Source organism: Haliotis rubra, unplaced genomic scaffold, assembly GCF_003918875.1.
Source record: "Haliotis rubra isolate DU_JTF1 unplaced genomic scaffold, ASM391887v1 Scf205, whole genome shotgun sequence".
Classification (NCBI taxonomy): Eukaryota; Metazoa; Mollusca; class Gastropoda; order Lepetellida; family Haliotidae; genus Haliotis; species Haliotis rubra.
In genome coordinates, this window is record NW_025766059.1 from 3989 (window position 1) to 23875 (window position 19887).

General features: G+C 41.6%; 1 protein-coding gene across 1 annotated transcript; it reads left to right on the forward strand.

The window, feature by feature from the left end:
• Nucleotides 1-3524: 3524 nt before the first annotated feature.
• On the forward strand, nt 3525-17936 carry LOC124276022 (the record flags this gene model as incomplete). The annotated part of the gene is made up of 3 exons (XM_046711664.1): nt 3525-3760; nt 7052-7117; nt 15218-17936. Coding segments are annotated over 3 exons (490 nt in total), but the record flags the coding sequence as incomplete, so codon positions are not given.
• Nucleotides 17937-19887: the final 1951 nt, after the last annotated feature.

A 19887-nucleotide genomic window follows, 5' to 3' on the forward strand; every position in this document is an offset into this window, starting at 1 on the left:
ACGCACCATCCGTAAAATACCCGTATTTAACAGCATGATTTTCAATTTCGGCGTGTAGTGTCACAGAATACACAATTCACATGCAATGCACGTGAAAGTTGGGGATCAGATAGTCTCAATGATGGGTATAAAAGATTGATCGCTGTCTGTCGATTATTCACTGTATTTGGAATATTGTTGACGAACGCAAAATGCCACGTCTAAGTGAAGCCAACCGTCATATCGCCATTGGTTTGCTTGAAGCTGGCCAGTCTCAACGTGCAGTTGCCCGACGCATGAATGTTCACCAAAGCACCATTTCACGGCTCTGGGAGAGATATCGCCGGCAGAATGCGGTAGCAGATGCCCTCGTAGTAAACGATAAGCGACCTCGAAGCGACTCGAGGCGCAGGATCGGTACATCCGGGTACATCACCCGCGTCATCGAAAAGCTACGGCGACCAGTACGGCTCGACAAATACCTGGATTGAGGAGGCTTTCTGCACAGACCGTCAGGAACAGGTTGAGAGAGGCTGGTTTACGTGCCAGAAGACCTTATTTAGCCCTGTGCTTCGACAACAACATCGTCGACATCGAGTTCAATGGTGCACCAACGTTCAGGCCTGGAACCTACCGAATTGGCGTAGAATCTGGTTCAGTGATGAATCACGATTTCTATTAGAACGACGCGATGGAAGAATGCGGGTGTACAGACGTCGACGTGAACGTTTCGGCTGACGCTTGCGTTCCCCAGGTGGACAGATTCGTCCGGGACAGTGTTATGATGTGGGGAGCGATCACCTGCCGTAGGAGAAGTGATTTGGTGATTGATCCAGGGCAACCTGACAGCTCAACGGTACTGTGACGAAATCCTACGCCCACACCTCCTTCCAATCATTGATCGCCAGAGGGAGTTGTTTCAACAGGACAATGCCAGGCCCACACAGCACGTCACACTAGAGACCTCCAGAACCACAACATCAATGTGCTCCCCTGGCCCTCAAGATCACTGGACTAAAACCCGATCGAACATCTGTGGGATGCCCTGGACAGACGGCTGCGACGCTGTAACCCTCAGCCCAAGACACTTCAGCAACTTCGCACAGGCACTCCAGGGGCAGAGTGGGCTGCGATTAGGCAACACGAGATTCTGAGACTTATTCGTTCGATGTGACCTCAAACTGACTTTTCTCGAGAGTTGGTGCATTCCCAGTGTGCAATTTCGCTATATTTCATTGACTCATAAAGCCTACAAGATGTTTCAAAATAAACATAAAATACAGTTGAAATTCCTATATGCGTTTCTTTTTGGGGAGAGTATACTTATCCTGACCCATGACGAGAAGCCCTCCCAACCTCCCCGTTGAAGACACTTTGGATTTCACAGCAGATCCAAGTGCATGGGCAGAAATTCAGGAGAGAGTGACAGGTAAGGCAGGTCACATGACTGTTTGCGCGGGAAAAGGGCAAAAGGAGGCAACTCGTGGGTGAGTGTATTTTTACGTCCGCTTCGGGAACTTCAAGGGATTCAAGTGTTCCACTACCATTCGCAAAGGAAAAGGAGATAAGCAAAAGATTATGAGTCAGGATAGGTATAAAAATATCAATTTTACTGAAGAATTACATTACTATCATATCAACATTGAATGACTCCGACATATCTCCCATTGTTTTCACTCGTAAATTAAAATGAATTCCCTTACATTTTTTAAGAGTAAATGTGCGGGAACACAAGTGAAACCCACGTGCTACTCTTGCATCGGTTTGCTTTGCCAACGTTCGCTGGTCGTCCAAGATTGGCTATTATTTACTGTCTGTGTTCAAGTCTGTGTGAAGATCTGCCATAATACGCCGCGTTAGGTGAACCACGGGCGAGTCTTAACGCCCAGTTAAAATTGAAGGTGCAAGGGTTTTGTAGTCAGTTTTATGTTTACTTGCTAAAACGAATCGGCTTCATATTTTACTTGAACCGCGAAAATTGCGTTTTGAAGTTCATATTATTAAGTACAAATTCCCCCAACAGTGTGCAAATAACCTTCACATGAGTGTTTCTGATACCGGAAAGTAGATAGTTCAAACACTCAACCGTTGTTGCAAGGAGGACACCTGTCTCAACCTCGATAATGCAGGGAAATAAATGGCTGCATCAACTAGGGTTCCCGTGCCGGCTCTACACGCAGCCGATTGGGCGACGCTGCCAAGTCAAAGACCACCAAAACTTTCCGGAGAATGTAGAGACCCCCAACACTGCAGCCTTATGCATTACCCAGAATGTCGGAAGGACTGTTTACCTTTCAGTAAAGGCGGATAGTCTCCCATTAGCAGTAAACAGGTACCAAACCTAAGGCACCAAGAACAATGGGGATTTGGACAACTTACTAATAGTACTAGGAAGACAACCGAGACACTTCGTAAGCCAAGTATGCATATGTGCTGTTTTTCCTTAATCTTGTCAACCATATTTGTGTCAGATTCATTGAAATAAAATACTTTCAGTAGTTTTATCAGACGGCACATGTCAGATTTGTTGGCTTAGATTCTTCTGAGGCTGTATACGGGCCTATTTTAAAGAATATGTTATCATTATTAAATAATATTTTGTCATAAATATACACGTTTCATTGGGAACAGAAAAGGGTGGTTCATTAATTATGTTATAGAATTTTGTGGCAAGTTTATGTCAGATGATATTTTCATGCATCATTCAGTTAACTAAATGATTTTGAACAAGGTCATGCCAAGACCTAGTGGTAATCCGAGAACTAACGCCTTCTGTCGAAGTATAGCTTCTGAGTCATTAGCATCAGTGACAAAGAATTCCAGCGCTGTCGCAAGCACAATTATTCGATTTTGGAAACGACTCCGGCAGTGTTGCGCACTTAGAGATCGTTCAAGTCAGAGAGTCTCGCAACAGCCCAGCATCACCACATCTGAACCCTTCATCTTCGAAACTCACAGCAATGTACAGTGCGAACTTCCGTACCTGCACATACACTGTACGTTAACGTTAACCAACTGTCCAAATAAGGGCAGGGAGACCATATATTGATCTTATTTTACCCTATCTCAATCAATTTCAATGGCTGCAGTGATGCAGTAATCTCTTATGGAAGACATTGTTCAAATCCAGAGTTGAATTAACTTCCATTTTCGTCAATACATTATTTTACTTCGCATTTACAAATGCATTCATACTTCGCGTATCGCATCAACAGCCTTCTTGAAGTCTCAGAATGAGTCTCTTTTTTATCTTTTTAGAAGATTCTGATATTAAAAACCTTAGATCTTGTTGATTTATATAATTTTCAACGTTACTGATGTGCTTTCAATCAAACAAACTTCATAACAGAACCGTGGACTGCTGGAGCGGACGTGAATCTGATAAGTGAGAGTATGTCCAGACGGATCATTTCCCTATAGACCAAGGACCTTACTAAACACTTCACTAAAATGCCGGAAGAGTCTGCTTGAAGCATCACAATAAATGGTAGAACCTGGTCCACTGGTTAAGGTGTCGCTATAACTCTAGTCATAACATTTTGCAGATCCGTCAGTGTGTGGAGCGGGCTTCACTATAACCCTAGTCTGAGCAAGTTCCAGTGGGGAGACGGGCAGATACTTCACTCTGCGGATGGTCTGTCATGGCAGGGTGGACAGCCGGATCTTTCTCAAGGGATGGAATGTGCCTACATGAAGCACATCTCTGGATCCTTCATCTACAAGATGACGTCCTGCAAGACACAAATTGCTGCACTGTGTGACGGTGAACTTGTCACTGAAGGTAGGTCATGTCAGACGAGTGTCGCTGCACTGTGTGTCGGTGAAGGTAGGTCATGTCAGACGAGTGTCGCTGCACTGTGTCAGTGAACCTGTCGGTGAAGGTAGGTCATGTCAGACGAGTGTAGCTGCACTGTGTGACGGTGAAGGTAGGTCATGTCGGATCAGCGTCGCTGCACTGTGTGTCGGTGAACCTGTCGGTGAAGGTAGTTCATGTTGGACGAGTGTCACTGCACTGTGTGTCGGTGAACCTGTCAGTGAAGGTAGTTCATGTCGGACGAGTGTCGCTGCACTGTGTGTCGGTGAAGGTAGGTCATGTCGGACGAGCGTCGCTGCACTGTGTGTCGGTGAACCTGTCGGTGAAGGTAGTTCATGTCGGACAAGTGTCGCTGCACTGTGTGTCGGTGAACCTGTCAGTGAAGGTAGTTCATGTTGGACGAGTGTCACTGCACTGTGTGTCGGTGAACCTGTCAGTGAAGGTAGTTCATGTCAGACGAGCGTCGCTGCACTGTGTGTCGGTGAAGGTAGGTCATGTCGGACGAGCGTCGCTGCACTGTGTGTCGGTGAACCTGTCGGTGAAGGTAGTTCATGTCGCACAAGTGTCGATGCACTGTGTGTCGGTGAACCTGTCGGTGAAGGTAGGTCATGTCGGACGAGTGTCACTGCACTGTGTGTCGGTGAACCCGTCAGTGAAGGAAGTTCATGTCGGACGAGCGTCGCTGCACTGTGTGTCGGTGAACCTGTCAGTGAAGGTAGGTCATGTCGGACGAGTGTCGCGGTGAACCTGTCCGTGAAGGTAGGTCATGTCAGACGAGTGTCGCTGCACTGTGTGTCGGTGAACCTGTCAGTGAAGGTAGTTCATGTCGGACGAGTGTCGCTGCACTGTGTGTCGGTGAACCTATCAGTGAAGGTAGTTCATGTCAGACGAGTGTCGCTGCACTGTGTGTCGGTGAACCTGTCAGTGAAGGTAGTTCATGTTGGACGAGTGTCACTGCACTGTGTGTCGGTGAACCTGTCAGTGAAGGTAGTTCATGTCGGACGAGTGTCGCTGCACTGTGTGTCAGTGAAGGCAGGTCATGTCGGACGAGCGTCGCTACACTGTGTGACGGTGAAGGCAGGTCATGTCGGACGAGCGTCGCTGCACTGTGTGTCGGTGAACCTGTCGGTGAAGGTAGTTCATGTCGGACAAGTGTCGATGCACTGTGTGTCGGTGAACCTGTCGGTGAAGATAGGTCATGTCAGACGAATGTTGCTGCACTGTGTGTCGGTGAAGGTAGGTCATGTCGGACGAGTGACGCTACACTGTTTGTAGGTGAACCTGTCGATGAAGGTAGGTCATGTCTGACGAGTGACGCTGCACTGTGTGTCGGTGAACCTGTCGATGAAGGTAGGTCATGTCTGACGAGTGACGCTGCACTGTGTGTCGGTGAACCTGTCGATGAAAGTAGGTCATGTCGGACGAGTGTCACTGCACTGTGTGTCGGTGAAAGTAGGTCATGTCGGACGAGTGACGCTACACTGTTTGTCGGTGAACCTGTCGGTGAAGGTTGGTCATGTCGGACGAGTGACGCTGCCCTGTCTGTCGATGAACCTGTCAGTGAAGGTTGGTCATATCGGACGAGTGACGCATTGTGTCTCGGTGAAGGTAGGTCACGTCGGACGAGAGTCGCTGCACTGTGTGTCGGTGAACCTGTCAGTGAAGGTTGGTCATGTCGGACGATTGACGCTTCACTGTTTGTCGGTGAACCTGTCAGTGGAAGTTGGTCATATCGGACAAGTGACGCATTGTGTCTCGGTGAAGGTAGGTCACGTCGGACGAGTGACGCTGCACTGTGTGTCGGTGAAGGAAGGTCATGTCAGACGAGTGTCGCTGCACTGTGTGTCGGTGAACCTGTCAGTGAAGGTAGTTCATGTCGGACGAGTGACGCTCCAGTTGTGGTGAACTTGTGTTTTTGACGAGTTACACTGTCATTGACAGGTATTACGTTCTTTGTGCTCATTGACGACAGACACATGGATGCTGTGACGACTGACGAGTGCCAGAATGATGAACTCGTCATGTGGTGATCTTGTGACGTCTGACGATTGCCAGAATGATGAACTCGTCATGTGGTGATCTTGTGACGTCTGACGATAGCCAATATGATGAACTCGCCATGTGGTGAGATTGTGACGACTGACGAGTGCCAGAATGATGAACTCGTCATGTGGCGATCTTGTGTTTTTGACGATTGCCAGAATCATGGACTCGTCCTCTGGTGAGATTGTGACGACTGACGATTGCCAGAATGATGAACTCGTCATGTGGTGATCTTGTGACGTCTGACGATTGCCAGAATGATGAACTCGTCATGTGGTGATCTTGTGACGTCTGACGATTGCCATGATGATGAACTCGTCATGTGGTGATCTTGTGGCGACGGACAAGTGTCAGAATGATGAACTCGTCATGTGGTGATCTTGTGACGTCTGACGATTGCCAGAATGATGAACTCGTCATGTGGTGATCTTGTGACGTCTGACGATTGCAATGATGATGAACTCGTCATGCGGTGATCTTGTGGCGACGGACAAGTGTCAGAATGATGAGCTCGCCATGTGGTGAAATTGTGACGAGTGCCAGAATGATGCACTCCTCATGTGGTGACTTTGTGGCGACGGACAAGTGCCAGAATCATGAGATCAAAATCATTTGGCACCAGAATCAGTTGTTGTGTTGATTAATGTGTGACACATCGATGGTTCACAGTTGTTGTGACCTCGTTGAACTGATTGACGAATGACACAAGACACTAAGTCCAAGATCATCAAAAATGGTTTAAGAAATGTTACAAATTATGTTTGCATCTTTCCAAATTATTGTCGTTGTACAGCATCAGTAATTATTCTTGGACATGAGAAGAGCTTTTCCAGACAGTAATCTTTCAGAAAAACATTCTATTCTAGTTTTAACTAAATTTGTTAGATTGAATCTACCAAGTTCACCATACAAACATGACATTTGGAGTACTTTTTCTGAGTGAGGTTAAAGACTTCAAAAGCGAAGGTGAACATTGTCAATGCCAGATAAATTTTTCGTTGCCCCAAATGTCGCAACAGTACAAAAGTATTGGTACGACAATACTGTCAAAAGGCGCAGTTGCCAACCGAACGATTAAATTTCCACCTTTACCCACAACACTGCAAGATCTTGGTTGCCTGGTTTATTTGTTTTGTATTGGCTGACGAGGGACACAGTGAAACATATGTTTGAAATGAGAATGGTTTTAACGCGGACATATTTGTTTCTGCACAGACCTGCCCAGAGCTTGGCCATCTTTCCTGAGGTACACAAAACGGAATTCCACCGAGTCAAACCAAGGTATGTTTTTTTTAGACACTATAAATACACGCACATTCTGCTTTGGTCATTTACCACCATTTCTGTTGAAGGATTGTGTGATTTGCTTTATTGTTCCTTCACGATAGCAGGTTGAAGGACTGAGTAACGTATTTTACGTTCAGCACGAATCTGTTGCTGTTACACCTACAAACGACATCTGTTCAGTCGTGATTGGAACCAATGGTCTTTGGTTACTGTAACTGAGGGCATTCTGCGCACCACAAATACATATTACGCAAATGCTCTCACGTTAAATGCCGTTGGAATAATAGTTTATTTCTTATATCACGAGTAAGCTCCACAATATTGTGGGAAGCAGTTTGAAAGTTAATTCAAATACAGTTCGAGATATGGATAGTTTGACTATTGCACATCAATGTGAGATTTCCTTTGATGTAGGCATGAAACTTTTCCAGTGGCATTCTAGAAGTGTGTGAGTACCGTCACCGAATGAGATGTCTGGTAAGACAATCTTTCCTTTAGATTTCACGACGTCGACTCTGGTGAGTGAGGGAGTGAGTTTAGTTTTACGCCGTACTCAGCAATTTACCAGCTATATGGCGGCGGTCTGTAAATAATCGAGTCTGGGCCAGACAATCCAGTGATCAACAGCATGAGCATCGATCTGCGCAATTGGGAACCGATGACATGTGTCAACCATGTCAGCCAGCCATCCCACCCGATCCCGTTAGTCGCCTCTTACACGTCGACTCTAAATAAAAACAACAACTAAAATGACAAACAAATATAACCCACACAAACAACAACAACGACAAAACTCTAGTCTGTAGCAACTCTAATACTAAAGTTAAAGGTCACATGCAGCCAAAAAAACCATACAAAATTAAAACACAATTATCACTAATTCATGACATATAATATACATTTCTGATTATGAAAAGACAAATAAACAAAATTATAAAACATTATTAAACACAATCGCAAATCAAAAGTGCAATATTTTGTAGTTGGGTTTACTTCCCTCGAAACGAATACCGAACCGGGATACCGAACACAGTCAAAGCGGGTGGGCGTGCATTTAAGTGTAACGAAGCCTTTCATTGGCTGGTTCATTTGCCGATATACCCAGGGCTCTTTGTGTGTGTATAGAGATGTTGGATTTTGTAAATACATGGTCATTTTTGTGTATAGCATTTTGCAATCAACAGACATCATAACATGTCATGTGTACAAGTATCACACCTGCCCGTCTGTGTAATTACATAATGTGACGATGAAAAAAACCCCGCAAAATCGGAGTTCAAACGATTCAGTAAACTCATCCCAGCTTGGGTGAAAAGTGGTTTCAACAGCTGTGCTGTGCTGCACTGCGCTCATGGAAGCGGGATGTCTCGGAGTAGGCTTTGATGTGAGCTATATTTCTAATGTTGTCTTGATATTTCACAGTCGCGAGCTTTTTATATGTTATGACAGGAGAATACCGATTTAACTGTTTATATAATTTTATTTGACTATTTCACCACACGTTCTTCTTACCGAGTCACTTTTCAGTTCGATACTTAACATCAACCTCATTATTTAGCATTGTCAGAATTTCTAACTGTTATATAGATATGACTCTGTCACAGACAAAACTCACAAAATTGACACTTATGTGTCTGCCTTCCTGTCTGTTAATTACAATATGCAATACACAACTTGGATCACTGACCACATGTAATTTGAACTTAACACATATCAGGCTATACACCATAAACAAAACGCATTGATACACCATAAACAAAACGCACAATGTGTGTGTGTGTGTGTGTGTGTGTGTGTGTGTGGAAAATGCTCAATTTAGCCGAGGACGGAGGAAGTCATGCATTCAAATGCATTCAAATTCATGCAATTAAATGAGTGAGCATTAGAGCATTCAGTGTAAATACTTACGTTTTCTTTGATGTATTGACCCCCGTCTTAGGAATCATGCATATTTAGTTTCAATAGCAAGTTATTTTGAACACAGAATTTTAAAATCTGTCATAAACCTAGTATTGTGAAAAAAAGATTGCGACAGCTGTGTTGAAGCGAAAATTCGACCGAACACGTTAAGCTCCTTCATAACAATGCAGTTAATGGATGCGTTCACATGCAAAAGCCCGCGTCTCGGCTCACCTTTGGCCACAACACCCAGCGTCAGAAAGTTGTGATTGTCAGGGCATTGCCTATCCCACGGTCGAGATCAACAAAAATACCGTCATTTGGACAGCCAAGGAGCAGCAGTTCTAGAACCAGTGGTTCAAAAGATAATCCACATGACGACATCAGATTGGTCAGAAAAATCCCGGATGTTTTCAGTTGAAAACAAATTTCCGGTTTATTTAGGGCAAATACCAGCAAGTCGCACTACACCCCGATTGTCGTGTTTCTACAACCGGATTTGGAAAATGGTACTTCTTTGCTATCAAGATCTGTTGAAACTTTTTGAAGCATTAACACGCAGACCGGGTATTTCACCTTCAAACAAAGATCAAACTGAAAGTTACATTAAAACAATGAATAGTTTCACCTTTAGGATTTTCATGGGCTTCCAGTAACTACAGCATTCTTGTGACATTACATATACCACTACTATCAAAGCATTGTTGCATACCATTTAATAATTGTCAATATACGTTGGTTTCCTCTTGACGTGTCTCTTGCTTTGGAGTACTTAGACACCAATGATGAGTTAATCTGTATGTGGCATTAATGTACTTTATCTTCAAACATTTGCGTCCGTGTGGGTCAAAGTAATCATGACGAAGGGATCGGATTTTACAGAGGAACACGTGTTAGGTCAATGAAATAACGGAGGAATGTCCCATTTAGCAACAAGTTGGTTTTCTAGTTGAGAGGAGCAATTGGTAGATGCAGAGTGTACGTTGAAGTCGTGAATATTACAAACAGAAATGTGTACAGTAGGGAGCGATGGGAACGTGATAGACACATGTCTTGTCTGGGAATTATAATTTGTCAGGATGCGTAATATAATAGTGCAGGTCATACCGTAGGCCAGTTTCAGGTACAGCCCAACAAATGTTCCCTCTCACTAATTCGTAGAGCAAAATTGTGAAAGTTGTTTGTGATAGCAATTGTGAGGGGGTTCACCCTCTATATTACTGAATTCGTTGCTAATACAAATGTTGTCATACTTATTGTTTCAAATTGGCTCGTATCACATTGCATGTCGGAACTAAAAGCACATATTCGCTATGTCCGGTTGTTCACAATCATTATCATGTTAAATCTGTGTAAACTAGGAAATGCTAAAGGGCCACTGATTCAGAGCGCTTAATCTTTCTCGCCAACAGTCTAATTACCAAACCTAGCTGCAAACTGGTCAGATCCTGCTCCCTCGACCGTGACGGACTCAAGGACTGGGCTACTGTCCACCTTGGCAGAATTTCTTCAACCTAATCAGTGGGACATTAGGAAGGGTGGATGCCAATCAGATGCCGTTATTTGAATATATCCCTGGTAGTTCTTGTCTGATTGTAATGAAGTATCCCAGCCGTGTAGGCTTTTTCAGATTTTCAAATGTTTCGATGGTATTGTGATTGATCCAGTTTGATTCTATTTCTGTGTTTTTACCTCGATATTTAATCATGTAAATATATGATGTCTATTACGTATGCTATGATATCAAAACACACATTTGATATATTTGAATCCATAAACTAAACAACCCCACTTTGCCATTGCCAAAAAAATCCGAAATTTTACTTAGGTACATAGGTATATACAGTTTCTAACTAAGTACACAGCAAATGCTTATATATATTTCTTATGTAACAATGAATTTCCGTTCGTATCCTCAACAGTGTCGGCCCATAAGTTGTTTTTTTTTTAGGCAATCAAAATTGCATGCAATACAGCGATTACTACTCTCTTGCTGTAACCCTTGTTTGGTGGTAAACCTACACATGTTATTTGTCATCATTCACTTGATGTTCAGTTAATGAATTTATAAAAGGTATAATTAGTGATAACACCACTCAGATTACCCGACAAAGGTTCCCATTTGGCATTTCTTGTGTCTGGAGTAAATACTCATCATTAGAAATGGAGGTCTGATGTGGCAAATGTATTACATCTTATGTAATATGCGCATGGAAGTACAGTAAGAGGAATTATCAGCTGAGTTACAAAACAAACATCGATCAAAGGATTAACCGATAACACGCTGATTGATTAATTGCTTTTATCCTGTACAGCGGATTTGTCAAAAGGTAGTGTTTATGTATGTAGATTTACTATTCTATACTGAATACACCCTGTCGTAAAGTCTCCTTGTGAAAACAACGTCCTTCCTTCAAAGGATTAACCGCCAATGCATTGATTGATTGCTCATTATTGGCTAACTAAATTACTTTTTTAAAGAATGTCGGACATCATGCAATTAGTTGCCAGGTGTGCTATCTTGGGTGACCAATGGGACTATATACCAATATGAAAAACCTGAAACGATAGATCACTTTTTCGCATATTAGACTGTTAAAAGACACATGACATGAAACAGGATACTTTGTCAGCTGCAGATGAATGGCATCTCATTCCTTTATGTGGATATTGATGGATACATTCCCCTAACAAGGTAATAGCCTGATATGTTTTAATTTTAATATTTGCATTTTGTTTTTTATTTATTTGTTATGGCATTCAACAGAATCATTTTTTGTTGTTGTGAAGTGTAATGAGACAGACAACATACACTAGGTCGCACTTTGGGCGTGTGTGTGAAATATGATACACGTTGGCAAACTATAAGATGTCTAGATATTACAGTCATGTTATAAATTCACTAAGTATAACCAGATCGTGTGCATTTTATTAAGTTTCAAACTGCATACAAATATCATAATAAACTAATTAGGATTATAAGACAAAATATAAAGACGTACATTGACGTCGCTATTTCAGTCCTAACATTTTTTTACCACTGGCAGATGGTTAAACTTAAAATGTTTTCATTTGTTATCAAAATAATGTCATTTAATACCACATTCAGATTGACTAGTAGTGAACCCGACCTCACTACTCTCCCCAGAAGATTTAGTTAGCCTTACTTTCAAAACAATGCTATTAGATCAGGCTTCTCACCAAATTCAAGGTCAAACTATTTCTTAAATCAAATTCTACATCCATTTACGTTAACATTTTTATACTATGAAATCAAAATTTTACATCAAAATCAGCATTTTTATCAAAGTGAATATATTTTTTATAAGAAACCAAATTATTCAACAAAGTCTACATAATTATACAACAAAATCAACATAACATTATCGAGTAAAAAATATTCATCTTTGTTGATCAGTCTATACTTATACTATCAATTGCGTATGAGGGTGGCGCAGCAGAGGTAACGAACCCGTCATGAATTCTGGGATGTCATCCGGGTACTCACGGGAGAAAAAACAAGCAACAACCAGTCCACGGAAATTGCTCTGGATCAGTGCCCCTTTAAAGGAGAATACTAACGAAAAAAAAACTTTTAATAGATGTAAAGGCATTCTAAAAGTCACCTTCCGTGATTAAAATTGAACAATAAATTTGTAAAATAGCAATAAACACACAACAAACGCACTATTTCCGCCTATTACGGAAACACCCGACAGTTAATGAGCAGAGGGCGTGACGTGATGTGACGTCATATGTGCATGTTGCTGATGGCTTTCTCTTTGATTTTACCTCACAACAGTGTCCATGGATTCTGAAGCAATAAAAGATGATCCTGATGTCATTTCTGAAATGGATGTTACACCGTATCAATACGATCCGATGTTACATCTTGCAAGCCAATGCAGATGAAGAAGAAGAATCACGCGAAACGGAAGCACCGCTTTATATCAAAATAATTTTTAAAATGTGATAGTTTCAGCCAGCAAGCCCACCACTATAGATAAATGACCAGTCCCTAAAAAAATATGTTTGTGAAATGTGATTGCAATTCCTTTTGTGTCAAATGGGTGACTGCAGGGTGTCTGGGATTTAAAAAATGATTATGTTTCAGACAGGGGGAAAATATACATTATCTTCTACAAACAATGCACTGGAAATATGTTGTTGAAAAAAAAATAGGATCCTAGTTCTTATTAATAACGTATCATGTTTCCATACAAGATCCCAGCCTGTTCGAGCAGAGTTAATATAAGCGACGCAGATAAGTTATTCTCCGAAAACTGATGAATTATATAATACTAGTCAGGACAATGTATATTTCCCTAGTTTTTTCATATGTACATAGTTATTGTGCTCGGTCATAACCTTAGAATGACATCTTGTCAGCCAATAGGAATACAGCAAACACTACTGACAAATAGCGAGACTGATGCCGACGTGCGTAATTGGACAAAATAGAAAACAATAAATGTAACAAGTACTTCATGATTTGCCGTCGTATTCGGCAATTGTTCGGGTAGGCTACAGCATTCAGGACTCCAAACCGGAACGAAATATATATTGAAACATTTTCAAGCTTATGTGAAATCTCTTGCTCATTTTGATGATATATATTGAACAAAAATAAAAACTTGACACATGTATTTTCTGAGGTGGAAAAAATCGAATGCAAATTTCGAAATATTGTACAGTCAGTGAACATTGTCAATAAACATTCGCTGCAACACAGCCAAACGTTTTCACCAAATGCCTTTATTGCACTTGCAAATAAAAAAAAACGTGGAAAAACACAAACCTTGGTGTTACCCCGACAAATTTGCAATCAATCAGGAAAGTGTTTGTCTGTACGGCTGGAGGTGATTCAGGAAAACAATTTAAAATTGGAATAATTTGAAAATTGTTGAAATGCCAAGACTGTCAAATCAGGACCGGTAGAGCGCCATTGGTAGGCTGAACGCTGGACAGTCTGTCACGGATGTTGCAGGTGCCTTTGGATGCAGTAGACAGACAATTCATAACCTGCTTCAAACAGGATCAACAGCTGATCGCCCACGGCCAGGGGCGCCCCGTGTGACGCCACAACGAGATGACGGCTGCGTCATCTTCGTAATCGATTTGTGAACGATACTTCCACTAGTAGAGAAATGTTCAATGGTAGAGTGACACCACGGACAATACGCAATCGTTTACAACGTGCAGCCACTAGAGCCCGGAGACCCTACACTGGACCCAGTTTGACTCCTGTTCATCGACGCCAACGTTCTTTTTGGGCGCGACGTCACCTGCGATTTACCCAAAGACAATGGAACAGAGTAATCTTTAGTGATGACTCACGTTTCACATTGCGTTTTGCCGACGGAAGAGTGAGGGTATGGCGTCGCAGAGCGGAACGACATGCTCAGTGCTGCGTCAGGGAAGTTGACAGGTTCGGGGGTGGAGGCATCATGGTGTAGGGTGCCTTCATGGCAAATGGACGTACTCAACTCATGATTGTTCAAGGCAACCTAACTGCCAGAGAATACAGTGCTCAGATTCTTATTCCCTTTCGTCTTCCTTTCTACAGGAAGCATGGCTCAGGTCTTACGTTTCAGCATGATAACGCTACACCTCACACTGCGTTTTTAACCAGAAATGTTCTGCAAAATGCTGGTGTTGACGTCACGGAGTGGCCATCTCGCTCACTTGACCTCAACCCAATCGAGGCGATTACGCATGCAAAGGGTTCAACCACAGACGTTGCAGGATCTGGGACGTGATTTAATGAATCAATGGCGTCGATTTCCGGTACGATTCTTTGTTCTTGAGTCTTGAGGTCAATGAGAGGACGTTGTGCAGCGGTACTAGCGTCTGACGGGGGTCACACACGATACTGACATTACTTTGATTGCCTTTGTTACCAGTGTGATTTCCTTTCCTGACAGTCACTATACATGCTTCATGCCATTGTATACTTAAAGTTAATTTCATAAGAACACATTTCACACTCCCTCTCCATCGATTCGTGACATCTGATCACCACTTTGACGTTTGCTCTTAAATACAGTGCTGTAAAATCCCGTTTTTCACCCAGCTTGAGTAGAATATTCCCAAGCTGTACAATTCATTAATACTATAAACAAACAATGACTTATTATGTTTGCTATGAGGAAAATGAAAGACTAAGTGTGTATATTGTATGTTGTTTGTTTGCAGCTGGCTTCCCTGGATGTGTCTTCGAAAGGCGTGGGATCAGTGGGCAGGTTATAACAGAAGAAAGCGTTGATATATTGGATGATTGTGCTGTCGTGTGCAAGGAAGACGCGAAATGCATATACTTCCTCTACATCTACATCTACGAGACGTGGGGCGGCTGTATTACCCACAAACGGATTCCTGACTGAATGTCAACTTTGTATCTTGCTTTATCACGCTTTCTCTCAGGACAAATCTTGTTATATTATCCAGACTGAGGTTAGCTGACAGTCCTGGCACGATTAAAGTCTTCGAAACCTGTATTCGTTGCTCTAAACTCAAATCTCACAAAGTATATCAGTGTAGTGGTTACTGACAAGTTGTCTTGCAAAGATTTTCGAAAAATGTGTGTTTAAATATGTTTCCAATTATCTAAGGGATAATAACTTAATCACGAACTTCCAATCTGGTTTCATGTCTGGTGATTCAACTACAAATCAACTAACGTATCTGTACGATTTCATAGCCAGAGAAATGGGTAAGGGAAAGGAAGTAAGGGCCGTTTTCTGTGACATTAGTAAGGCTTTCGACAAGGTATAGCACAACGGTATACTTCATAAAATTAAATCATATGGTTTAAGCGGCAACTTGTTACTATGGTTTAAGAGTTACTTAGAAAATCGATGTCAACGCGTTGTTATAAATGGTTATAAATCCGGCCTTAGACCAGTTCTAGCAGGTGTCCCTCAAGGATCAGTTGTCGGACCGCTATTTTCATGCTTTACATAAATGATATTGTTGATGACATTGATAGCAATATAAGACTTTTCGCGGACGACACGTCGCTTTATGTTATAGTCCATGACCCAGAAAAGCTGCGGCTTGTTTAAATGAGGATTTATCAAAAATATCTAACCGGGCGGAGGAATGGCAAAGTGATAAACACATAGCAACATTTGAACAAGATGGCCTCTGGCATAGTCATATCGAAACCATTTCAAAGAAGTTGGCCCCATTATGAACTGTCTGAGAAGTTTTAAGTATCGCCTCAACAGAAAGACTCTGGAAACTATGTACAAATCATTTATACTGCCTATTTTCGATTATGCCAGCCATATTTGGCACAATTGTACAAATGAACAAAAACCTATCCTTGGAAAGTTACACCACGGTGCAGTCAGAACTATATGTTCAGCTGTCCGTGGCACCAGTCATGATAAACTATACGATGAAACAAAATCGTACCTCTTTGGAAAAAAGGAGACATTCTCAAAAGATATGTATGTTTTATAGAATGGAAAATAATCTAGTGTCTCCTTATTTGTCACCTCTTTTACCAAATATAGTATCTGATTCAACCACTTATAATTTAAGAAACAATCCAAACTTCCAAAGTATTAATTGTAGAACTAGTAACTATGTCAAATCATTCCTTCCTGACACAGTCAATATCTGGAATACTCTACCCTCAGACAGTACAAGCGCTCCATCCCATGGCGAATTCAAAAAGAGATAAAAAAAGGACAATGTTACTAAAAGAAATTACTTCAATCTTAACTGCGGTTCACGATTCTGTCAGATCATTCACTCCCACCTCCGACTTTGTTGCAGCGATCTCAACGCCGACAAATTTAATAGATATATAGCTGAGAGACCAATGTGTAACTGTGGCTACCATACTGAAGACAATCTACATTATTTCTTTGTCTACCCCGATTATGACTTGATCAGACAAGATTTGTATTACTTTGTGAAAAACTTTGATTTAAAATCTGTCCTTTACGGTCATTTCAGCTCAAACTTAAAAACGAACATGGAAATATTGAAATCAGTGCACAGCTTTTATCAGGTAGATTTCCTGCTTTTGTAAAATACTGAGATATGAAACACATAACTCCAAAATTTCGCAAAGATGTAAAGATATGAAACATACATGTAATTAGATAATTTTGCCATATACCTTTTAATATACTGCCATAATTTTGATTGATATACGACATTATAATTGCTATATTGATTACACTTACCAACAACACTCAAATGATTATTTTATGATGTCACCAAAATTTTGCATAAGCCCTTGGCTTGTTCACCGATCCTCATTCTTGTATTTCGAAGTAGAAATATGTTTTAACTAGTGGTTACTCTATTTACTCAGAATCTATGTCGTTACAGTGTCAGGACCCCGTGTGGCACCACACGATAGACCATTGATGTCATTTTACCGTTCCATTTGGTTAGCGTTATCAAAAACTGTATAGCTCTGGATATTAGTTTGAGACTGAATCCCTTAACCGTTAATTTTGCTTAATGTAATCAAACAAGGAGGGGCTCTGTATTTCTGTTATTTTGAGACTTTCAGTTAGACCTACGAAAGGTCTGAAACGGTTATGTTGAATTCACAGTATATTATGTTTCACAACACCTTGTATGTCCGTGTTATTGTTTTTGGAAACTCACAGGACTTATATCAATATAGTGCCAACAACCCACCATTAGCTGCCTAGGTTCTTCAGTAATATTTCCCCAAAATGTGTTTATCATGTCTTAGGTTGTATTTTATCTTTTTATGAAAAAAGGGAAATGGCGTAAGAGATCTCCCCATTTGCAGATTTATTTAGAAAGTTGGGTAATGGTCACAAACAGATGGGCAACATACAGCTGGTATATACAACACGCCCAGAAAAACGCTACACCGGTCGGTTGAGACGAATGTCAATAGTAACACCACAGGGGTTGGGCTGGGAATGGGTTTGATGTGTACTCTGCCAATTATTGCAGAATATATATATATATTTAAATGACAAAGGTGAGACTTGCTAGTAGGACCAGCCTATTGCCCAGATGTATGGAGATGGCGGATGGAAGCCAAGAAATTACTTGAAGCTGTCTATTAAAGTCACCACTAAAGAGACATTTCTCTTAATAAAAGTTGTTGTCCCTGAGATGTTATCGTGTTGTTGATGCGAGAAAATCAAACCCCCGAGCACATTGTTAATGTGGGATGCTTTGGTGAGGTGAGGTGAAATTGGGTTTTACGTCGTGCTTGAGAATATTTCGCTCATGTGACGACGTGCATGCGTGTGTATGTGTATGTGCGGCTGCTTGTACTAGCCCAGACTGAAGCTGGTTTTATAGTGCTAGCTCACTGAGATACCATGCCGCAGTGAAGCATGAATACCCCACTCAGACACATTATACTGACTCCGAGCCGACCAGTCCTTATTGTATCCATTAATGCCGAGCACCAGGCAGGGACCAACAAGTACCATATTTTAACTTCTTGTGGTAAGACGCGGTCGGGGATCGAACCCGCGACCTTCCGCTCTCCGGGCGGACGCTCTAACCACTACACCACGGAGACGGCCTGGGATGCTTTGGTGTTTAAGCAGTGTCATACCTAGTCTATCGTGAAGATCCGGGTTAGAATTTGTCTTCAACAACCCATGCTTGTCGTAAAAAGGTGACTCATCCGACCGGGTGGTCACACTCGCTGACTTGGTTGACTGTCATCGTATCTCAATTGTGTAGATCGATGTTCATGCTGTTCACTGAATTGTCTGGTCCAGACTCGATTATTTATAGACTGCCGCCATATAGCTGGAATATTGCTGAATGCGGCGTTAAAAACAAACCAAGCAACCAATCACACCAAGTCCCCGATAACTGTCGATGCCATCATTTCATATGACAAACACATGTTGCTGGGGACATTTTCTATTCTGGAGTCACCGGCGCCACAGGACTGTTGACACTCAATAGACGATGTGCATGGAAACGAGGATTGCCAGTTGGAACTGACGTGAAAGTGGCCGCTGAGGCCAGACCAATTTTATTTCTTGTTTTACGGATCCGCCTGTCGTATTTTTTCAAGAATGAGAAAATAAATAAATAATATTCCCCACTCAAAGAATAAAATCCTAATGTTCTTATTGGGCAAAAATGTAAACATACAAGAAATTTTGTTTTTAGATTGTTGTTTGCCACATATACACTTCATAAATTGCCAAAAGTAACATAATTTGAGTATTTAGAAGGAATATTACTTTGACTGGTGATGTTATTTTTATTTTTTCCCCCTCCTGCCTTTAGGTTTTTTGTGGACAAAAATCCATAAAACAAGAAATAAAATTGGTCTGGCCTTAAGATGAAAAAAAATGTTTTCCTTCGACAATTATTGCAACAATGCACCTATTCGTTAAGCTGCCTTTTGCATAATTGAAATAATGTCTTCACGGAACACCAACACTCTAGTGTTTCTTACATTCTTTTGAAGACTTCTGTGAAATGTCAGACTCCTATTGTAACAGTAGCAATAAAACTAAGTTATAAGATAAAACCTTGGACCCCCTAGTCATGACATATTCCACTTCACTCGCACTATTTTGTATAAAGCTCGATAGGTGATAATCATTTAAAGTTGTATCTTTTAAAGCAAACATCAGAAGGTGATGAGACAAGAGGCTTACGGTACTAGGGTATTCCAGGAAAACATCCTTAGTTCGGATACATTGTAACACGCACGTTTCAAACCAGTCAATTTTCACTTTTTGTCGTGAGTTTCACGTTCCTTTAATGGAAATCACGTTCTCACGGCCAGTATACTAAATCTCACATTTTTCGTAAAAGTGCTTTCTAAATATCGCTATATGATGTTTTCAGATCGAATAACGACCGTACACTTGTCAAAA